The sequence below is a fragment of the Berghia stephanieae genome, chromosome 13 (genome assembly GCF_034508935.2).
Source record: "Berghia stephanieae isolate SIO BIC M18660-M18661 chromosome 13, UCSD_Bste_1.3, whole genome shotgun sequence".
Classification (NCBI taxonomy): domain Eukaryota; kingdom Metazoa; phylum Mollusca; class Gastropoda; order Nudibranchia; family Aeolidiidae; genus Berghia; species Berghia stephanieae.
Genome location: NC_088372.1, coordinates 10,282,467 through 10,293,025, shown reverse-complemented (window position 1 = coordinate 10,293,025; position 10,559 = coordinate 10,282,467). Strand labels below are relative to the sequence as shown.

The 10,559-nt window shown below is 34.2% G+C and overlaps 1 protein-coding gene across 1 annotated transcript in view; it reads left to right on the top strand.

The window, feature by feature from the left end:
- The first annotated feature begins 6,979 nt into the window (after window positions 1-6,979).
- The window catches only part of LOC144958814 (uncharacterized), a 56,940-nt gene continuing 53,360 nt past the window's right edge, over window positions 6,980-10,559 (top strand). Inside the window, exon 1 of the mRNA XM_078891029.1 lies at window positions 6,980-7,397. Within this exon, the coding sequence (XP_078747155.1) occupies window positions 7,064-7,397 (334 nt within the window). The 5' untranslated portion in view covers window positions 6,980-7,063. The remainder of the gene's footprint in view (window positions 7,398-10,559) is intronic.

The window sequence follows — 10,559 nt, the reverse complement described above, 5'->3', positions numbered from 1 at the left end:
TTTCCTAACAATAAACCATGGGATACAAAGCGACTTAAATATTTACTCAACGAAAAGAAAATTGCCCATATGAGTGGTGACATTAAACTATAATTTGAAAAGGGAAAGGAGATCAGAAATACAATAAAAGAAGAAAAGGTTGAATACAAAAACAAAATGGAGCCACAACTGAGATCGGGCTGCGCAAGGAAAGACATGGGAGATGATAAAGCAAAAGGGAGGAGTAGACCAAAAGAAACAAACATTCCCACAAGGAAAAACGATAACTGGTGTAAACAAATTAAATCATTTTTACTGTCGTTTTGACAGGCTCCCATCTGTGCACAACGGTTTGTCAAATAACAATGAGCCACCTCCAGATGTTGAAGAAGAAACTGTAAGCTCCCTCTTTCGGCGATGTAAAGAACATAAAGCACCAGGACCAGACAACATTACCGGAACTATTTTGAAAAATTGTCACCAACAACTGGCTATACCTTATACAAAATAATTCCAAAGGTCAATCGATGAACAATCAGTGCCAGTACTTTGGAAAACACCGATTGTCGTTCCAGTTCCAAAAAAGCATTGCCCAGCCGTATTGAACGACTTCCGTCCAGTGGCGCTTACATCGCTAGTAATGAAATGTTTAGAAAAAAATTTTAAATGTGAGCTCCTACAAAAATGTCATGACCTGAAATTGATAGATCCGTACCAATTTGCATACCAGCAACATCTCAGTGTAGAAGACGCACTTTTAACCGCCACAAATTCGAACTCTAACCACCTTGACCAAACGCCATCGAATTACGCCAGAATCCTGTATGTCGACTTTTCGTCAGCTTTTAATGCCACGAATACAGATATTTTGCTTCAAAAGTTGTGCAACATGGATATTCCAAACTACCTTACTAAATGGTATAAAGAGTTTCTGACCCATAGACCGCAATGTGTAAAATTGGGTGAAAATATCTCCAACAAAAGAACGTTGTCGAACATCCGTTCCCCAAGGCTGCGTGAGTTCCCCAATCCTGTACATCTTACACACCAACAACTGCAGACCATCCTTTGAAAATTGTTTTATAGTGAAATATGCAGATGACACTGCTATTCTTGGCTTGTTAAAAGATAAAGTTACCGAAAAGAATTATTTCAAACAAATAAATATATTCACCGATTGGTGTGAACAAAATCAGCTTGAATTAAATGTTGAAAAAACGAAAGAACAGGTGTTTGATGTAAAAAATAAAAACGACTTAAAGTGTGTGACGATCGGTAAAGATGATGTTGAGATAGTTGAATATTTTAAATATTTAGGAATCACCATTGATAGTTAAGCCGACTTAAAGATAAATCAAAAATTTGAAAAATCAATCAGAGAAGCATCAAAAATAATAAACGATCCTCTTGATGGAGCAGAAAGAATTCATGGAAAAGCAATAGAAAGGAAAGCATTCTCAATTACCAACAATAAAAAACATATTTTATACCATGAATTTAGTCTTTTACCATCTGGGAGAAGTTTTGTCAGATTAAATGTAGAACTAACAAGTATAAATCAACGTTCGTTCCATCAGCAATAAAAATGTTGAATATTTCATATGGTAAAGTCAGCAAAACCAAGGATTGATGCGTTGATTGATTGACTAATTAATTTATTTAATGTTAGATTAATTGACCAATTGATAATGATGATAATATTTGGTGTCGAATCGCCAAAATGTAACGAATTAAAAATGACATGAATATATTTATGTTGTGTATATCGCACGCGTGAAAGAAAGAGAGAGGAAGAGAGAGAGAGAGAGAGAGAGAGAGAGAGAGAGAGAGAGAGAGAGAGAGAGTAAATAAGTAGGAGTGAAATATCTGTTCAATGTTATAGTTATCATATAACATTATAACAAGTGTAACTAAATGACAAATTGCCATATTTATGGACAATAAAGATCTATTATTATTATTATTATTATTATTATTATTATTATTATTATTATTATTATTATTATTATTAAAATCGGATTTTCCCAAAACTAAAGTAGTATATTAAGTATAATAATGTCCTCTCTTTCAGGTCATAGCAGTATCAACCATGAGCACAAAATGGCCATTACAATCGGTCCTTTTTAATCGAAACTTGTCTAGTTTTTTGTTAAATTATGTGGTGAGTAACAATAAGCTGCTAGCATTTGTAGAGAACGCTGATCTATCGTAAAATTATTTCCGCCAGCTATAGTAACAGACAATAGTTGAGTCCTTGGAAAAGGCTCTTTACTCACATTCTCTCACCGTACTCAGGTGTAAAATGAGTACCTGGCCGTTAATAGCATTGTTTATGTCGGAAAAAATTGTAATGTCGCCTAACAGGCGTCACGTCTTGTTCTACGTGTTACGTGTTGCTGTCAGTCAGGGACCCCTTGCAAAGCGCTTATAGCACGTTTAGTGGACATTTCGCTATATGAAAGCTCATTTTTTAACTAATAGTTCTAATTCAGACCAAGTCAATCTGCTATAATGTTTAGATAGATAAAATTTGATACAATGGATATGAACATTTATATAGTGGATTTCCACAGATTTATCATGCTCTGTGCGCTTCACTCTATTTCATTTATTTCCCCCAGCAGACCATATTATTATGAAACCCTGTTATTTGGATACCTGACATTCTTATAACATCGATCAGTGCCTATAGGCCAGGTACTTATTTTATACCTGAGTCGGGTGTGTAAAGGGCATTACCCAATAACACTGTCTTGACCACGATGACTGAACACGCTTAATATTGCTTGCCTTTTGTGATACATCGAGAGACTCCGTACAGCAGAGCCACCGAGATCATTTAATTGTGTAGTAGATCTTGATTTTATAGGAAAATAAATACGAAACTTGGTTTAATATGGCGTAATAGCAAAAGTAATACCAGTCGGGACTTTTGTATCCTTTGTTAACAGAAATGAAGCAATTTAACCTGCCGTCCTTTAGAAGCACGCGTATTTAATAATATGACCATAAAACTCGTCCTTCAATTGTCGATCGATTTAAGTGACCCTCATTTGTGGCAAAAATTCTCAAACCTGTGACTTCATGAAAAAGTGAGTTTTTAAAGCAGATTTAAAGTTTGAAATATTCTCGATTTCTATATTGGCTTGCGGTAGGGTATTCCAGAGTTTAGGTCCATAATATTGAAAAGAGCGATCCCCAAAGGGAACCAAGGCTTCTGGTTCAAGGCTTCATGTTTATTAGTTCATAATGGTAAAGAGGGACTAAATTGTTAAGGCATTTGAATTGGGTGCGGATATGTGGTCTAGTGGTATGACACTCGCTTTCGGATCGGAAGGTCCTGGGTTGGAGCCTCGCTCGGCGCATAGTTGAGTCCTTGGAGAAGGCTCTTTACTCACATTCTCTCACCGTACTCAGGTGTAAAATGAGTACCTGGCCGTTAACAGCGTTGTTTCTGTCCGAAATAAAATTCTATTTTAATGTTTCATACACACCTTTTCAGATTTATTGAAATGGCAAACTTTAAATCCGATACTTTTATTGTTTTCAATAATTATAATGGTTTATTTTACTGTCGATGTCTACTGCTTCTGTCAATTAAAATAAAGGTTGTGAGAATGAATCAAATAAAGGATACATTAAGAAAACAACGCTTACCTGAAGAAGGCCAAAGGCCGAAACGTCGTTTACGTTGTTTTATATCTTTTATACGAGTCATTTTACTCCCTTTATTTTACTATACATTTCATTGACTCATTTGAACTTTTTGAACTTGAGCTTTTATATAGCGCAATGTCCATTAAACGTGCTCAAAGCGATTTACAAAGGGTCGCTGACAAACACTTACAGGTAACATGTAGAACGAGACATGACGCCTGTTAGGCGATATTACACTCTTTTAAACGACAGAAACAACGCTGTTGACGACCAGGTACTCATTTTACACCTGAGTACGATGAGAGAATATGAGTAAAGAGCCTTTTCCAATGACTCAACTCTGTGCCGAGCGAAACTCGAACCCAGAACCTTCCGATCCGAAAGCGAGTGTCATACCACTAGACCACATAGCCGCACATTTAGGTACGTGCTCAAAGCGCCATACAAGGGGTCCCAACACATAACATGTAGGACGAGACATGACGCCTGTCAGGCGATGATACAAATTTTTGGGAAAGAGACAACGCTGTTAACGGCCAAGTACTCATTTTACAGCTGAGTACGGCGAGAGAATGTGAGTAAAGAGCCTTCTCCAAGGACTCAACTATGCGCCGAGTGAGGCTCGAACCCAGGACCTTCCGATCCTAAAGCGAGAGTCATACCACAAGACCACATAGCCCCAGCATTTTAAACATTAAACAGTATTTTTGCTTCTAACCTCGTTCCTATCGATCCGATTGAAATTAAAATCAGAACACACTTCATTCAAGCGCCCATGTTACAGAAAAGACCATTTTTAGTTTCGACGGAAACATGTTTTTTTCTTAGTGATTTCAAAATGGCAAGATTATTTGATAGAGAACGCTGGCAAGAGATTGTAATCACTCAAGTGGTGGGTGGGGCAAGGGAATTCAATTGTAATCATACAATAACAATATGAAATTGAATGTAAGCTTCAATTTAATATACGAAGACAGATAAAATGGACGTTTCGGGTTTGCCCTTTATCAATAAAACAGAATGACTGAAACACTACAGACAAATGAGGTATGTGGTCGTGGCATTTCAAACAACATTGGCATTACAATAATTATGACATCTAACCAAGGACCTGAACATAATGTTGCTGTTGACCAGGGACCCCTTGTAAAGCGCTTTGAGCACATTTAGTGGATATTGCCCTGTATAAAGCTCAATTTTATTATTATTATTATTATTATTATTATTATTATTATTATTATTATTATTATTATTATTATTATTATTATTATTATTATTATTATTATTATTATTATTATTATTATTATCATTATTGTTATTATTTACTATTATTATTATTACTAATATTATTATTATTATTATTATTATTATTATTATTATTATTATTATTATTATTATTACTATTATTATTATTATTATTATTATTATTATTATTATTATTATTATTATTATTATTATTTATTATTATTATTATTATTATTATTATTATTATTATTATTATTATTATTATTAATTATTATTATTATTATTATTATTATTATCATCATATCATTATTATTATTATTGTTATTATTATTAATATTATTATTATTATTTATTATTATTATTATTATTATTATTATTATTATTATTATTATCATTATTATTATTCATTATTATTATTATTATTATTATTATTATTATTATCATATTTATTATTATTACTTATTATTATTATTATTATTATTATTATTATTATTATTATTATTATTATTATTATTATTATTATTATTATTATTATTATTATTATATTATTATATTATTATTTATTATTATTATTATTATTATTTATTATTATTATTTATTATATTATTATTTTCATTAATAATAATAATATTATTATTATTTGTAGTGATATCAATCGCCTCAACTTCCCACGATTGTAAATACACCACTACACACAACTCAACACAAACCATTGACGTGACAATGCAACGGCTATCAAGAGTAACAATGTGTTAATCGTTCTAGCCCTGGGACAATAAAAAGGAGAGCGAGCCATCATCATAATCATCATCATCGTCATCATCATCATTTTCATTATTATCATCATTGTTAACATCAATGTCGATATTATAATTATTCAACTTAAATCAAAAACGTTTTTTTTTCTCCTTCTGTAAACAGGAGCTTGCTGTGCTTGTGGGTATTTTCCCATAATTCTTGGACATGCTAGGACAGAGACACAGAGACGAATTAAAACAGTTTGTGAATTCAAAGTTGACATAGTGTTCTTTGTATTCTGGGTTATTGAATGGAAAGAATCTTGGCTTTTCAAGCCAGCTAAATATTCATGTTCATGCTTTATCTTAAGTATATGTTAAATATAATACTCATATATTTTACCCATCCGATCAATCTTACAAAAATACCCCAGAAAATGTGTATTCTTTTGAATGTTTATAATATGTTGTGGGGACTTTAATAAGAAACGATCACTCAACTGGCGTTCTACAAACAATGATACAGAAATGATCACTCAACTGGCGTTCTACAAACAATGATACAGAAATGATCACTCAGCTGGCGTTCTACAAACAATGATACAGAAATATCACTCAGCTGGCGTTCTACAAAAAAATGATACAGTGCCGAGTGATATCAACCTCATTCAATCTTTGAACATTCAAATCAAAGCAAAATACCGGTCAAGAAATCCCTTCAATTCGGATTGGATTTTGTTCAATGACCTTTAAAATATTACAGTAAAAATGTTCTGATTCTTTTTTTTTTTTAAGTGAGCTGAGAAAAATTGTACAGACCATTTTTTACAGATTAAAAAAACGTATAATTTTGTCAAATTTGATTATGTGAAAATTTGATGTCAGAATTTTCTATCCATAAAAAAGTTTCCTTGATATTTTACATCGTATTGTTTATCTAAAACGTGATAAAAATAGGTTTGAAAATGGTAGCATCATGGATAAAGTGAGAAAACTCTATAGCTGTCAGATATATTTGATCTTGGAATATTTGGTATTTACACATTATTCTTATTTTAAAGAGTTCAGTGGGAATTTACACACCACTAGCTTTGTTGAAAAGACATTAAGATTGGTTAAATTGAAAATGATAGGATCGATGAAAGTTTGAAAGAAAGCAACCCGATGACTGGAAATCAAATTTGATCCTAGAGAATTTTGTGATAGTACAGAATTATCATCAAAAAGAAACTTCTTAAACATTTTCGCTCTTTTCGTTTAAAATGATATAGTGGAGAATGGTCAGTTTGAAAATATATTGTAACATCATGGACAAAGTGAGAACATTTCTGTAGCTGTATCACAGAATATTGGATCTTAGAACATTTTATGTTGAGACACAATTACAATTTTATTTGTTTCATTGAAAAGATAGTAGAGATTTTAAGATTTCTATAAATTCCAAAATGGACCTTAAAGAATCAACATCATTATCAGAAGCAGCATCGTTATCATCGTCTTCATTGTTGCTGAAAACATCGCCACCGCCTTCATTAGCATTACCATCCTCATTGTCGTCGTCGTCGTCGTCGTCAACATTATCGCCACCATTGTCATTATCATCGTTGGAACCCAAGACTGCCAAAGACCCATACCCAATTGCTTGTGAAAGCACGGACGACTGCGGGGTTGATGCCCAGTGCATTGTTCTGTTCGATGGACACCCCAAGGAATGCTTCTGCGTCAACCACCTCAGACCCCCTAATCATGAAACAGGCAACTGTGACGTCGCGGAGAACGGTAAGTCTGCATTTTCTGTCACGAAACAGTCAGAGAGAAATAGATGGGGAGATCTGAGATTTCAACGTGAATGTATAGTTTGAATTCAGAAATACAAAACTAGTGTGTATTGTGCACAGTGAGAGAGGGGAGGGAATAGATAGATAGATAAATAGATAGATAGATAGATAGATAGATAAATAGATAGATAGATAGATAGATAGATAGATAGATAGATAGATAGATAGATAGATAGATAGATATGTTGTCTAGTGGTATGACACTCGCTTTCGGGTCGGAAGGTCTTAGGTTCGAACCTCGATCGGCGCATTGTTGAGTCCTTGGAAAAGGCTCTTTACTCACATTCTCTCACCGTAATGAGGTGTAAAATGAGTACCTGGCAGTCAACAGCGTTGTCTCTGTCGAAAAAAATTGTACTATCGCGAAACAGGCGTCATGTCTCGTTCTACATGTTACGTGTTGCTGTTGATCAGGGACCCTTTGAGCACGTTTAGTGGATGCTGCTCTTTATAAAAGCTCAAGTTATTTTTAGATATTTAGACAGATAGATAGATAGATAGATAGATAGATAGATAGATAGATAGATAGATAGATAGATAGATAGATAGATAGATAGATAGATAGATAGATAGATAGATAGATAGATAGATAGATAGAAAATATAAAAATATAAACCATAAAATAATAGTGCTCGACTTTTTGATCAAAGGAGCTATTCATATAATAATTCATGTATAATTCTGTTCAACTGAAAATGGGTTCTTGTGGGTTTATTTATTTCCGGTTGGCATCGTACGTTTTCGGCTTCTCGATGATGGAGGTTCATAATTCCCTAAAAGGTGTTTGTTTCTGTGTCTGCATGAAGATGTTCGTTTCTTTTGTTCAGTGTTGCCATGTTCGATTTTGTAATGATGTAGAATGTTTCTTTCAAGCAGAGGTTACAAATTTTAGATGATGGGGAGAACGTCTGTGCTCTGGAGATGACTTTCCATGTAATGCTGTGTTGTATGTTATGTTCTTTGAGGTTCCAAATATATATATATATATATATATATATATATATATATATATATATATATATATATATATAAACATTTGAAATATAATTAAGATAGTTTGACTTCTACAACGTTGTTATCGAGCGTTGCTCTCATCAGGAAGTGGAAGTGAAAGTAGATTGTTGACCAAACGGTTAAAAATAAAGAAACTTTTGGATTTAGATCTACCAGACCAGCCCCATCCATACCTGAACTACGAGAATTCGAGGATGGAATGACAGACATCATCCGAAACATAAAATTCAGACAAATCAACGACACCTTCCAAAACAAACTACAACAAGACATACGATCAATACATCAAGACTCCAATGTTTACGTCGCCGCTGACAAAACCACAAACTTCTACAAGCTTACCCCTAAAGAATACACACATTTACTTGAGAAAAATATACAAGCAGAGTACAAGAAACAAACACCATCTACGACACTTGACATTACAGCAGAAGACAAAAGCATCGCCAAAAACCTACAGCTAAGTGACAGAATAGACACCACAGCAAAATCTAACGCCTTCATCACTATCAAAGACCATAAACCAAACTTTCGCAACAACGTACAATGCCGTCTCATAAACCCATGTAAATCACAAATCGGAAAAATAAGTAAACAGATTTTAGACAGAATCAACACCAAAATCGTCAAGAAAACCGAATTCAACCAATGGAGAAACACCGCTGAAGTTATCAACTGGTACAGAAACACAGAAAACAAACAACGACAAAACGCAATCATCTTTGACATCTGTAATTTCTACCCTTCAATCACCAAAACCCTACTCCTAAAAGCACTACAGTTCGCAAAAACCTTCGACAACATCACCGAAAAAGAAATACACATTATCCTGCACTCGAAGAATACATCACTTTACAATAATGGAACAGCATGGACAAAAAAAATCAACAAACTTTGATGTCACCATGGGGAGCTACGATGGAGCAGAAACATGCGAGCTCGTCGGACTATAGCTACTTTCTCAAATGCAAAATCTCGATATAAACATTGGACTATACAGGGACGACGGACTTGCATTGTGCAATAAAACACCGAGACAGACAGAATTAATAAAGAAAAAAATATGCAAAATCTTCCAGGACAACAATCTGAAAATTACAATCGAAGCCAACAAAAAAAACATTCGACTTCCTGGACATAACCATCAACCTAAACGACGGCACCTACCAACCATTTTCAAAACCCAACAACATCCCATTGTACGTTCATAGACACAGCAATCATCCGCCATCTATAATAAAAAACATCCCCGAGAGCATTAACAAACGACTATCTAACAACTCTACAAACAACAACATATTCAACGATGCAATCCCACCGTACACAAACGCACTACAAAAAAGTGGATATAACTACAAACTAGAATATGAGGAAGAGACCATTACCACCCCAACAAAAAAACGACAAAGAAAACGACACATAACATGGTTCAACCCACCCTACAGCAAGAATGTGACAACTTCTATCGGTAACAAATTCTTCAATCTACTACAAAAATGCTTCCCTCCCGGTCACGTTCTACACCCAATCATGAACAAAAACACCATCAAAATAGGATACACCTGCATGCCAAACATACAAAACATTATTTCATCCAACAATAACCGAAAACTATCACAGCCAGATCAGCCCAGCAACAACCTAGAGAAAAAATGCAACTGTAGGACCCAGACAACATGCCCACTAAACGGCAATTGCCTGACTCAAAACGTAATTTATCAAGCCACAGTAACACGACCAGACACACCAAAACAAGAAACATACATTGGTCTCACCGAGTGTCCATTCAAAACCAGATACAACCTGCATACATCTTCCTTCAGAAACATACACAAACGACATTCTACTACACTAAGCGAACACATTTGGAACCTCAAAGAAAAAAACATACAACACAGCATCACATGGAAAATCATCTCCAGAGCACAGTCGTACTCCCCCTCTTCTAAGATTTGCAACCTCTGCTTGGAAGAAAAATTCTTCATCATCACTAAACCGAACATAGCAACACTCAACAGAAGAAACGAACTAACTTCCTCATGCAGACACATAAACAAACACCTTTTATGTAATTACGAACCTCCATAAA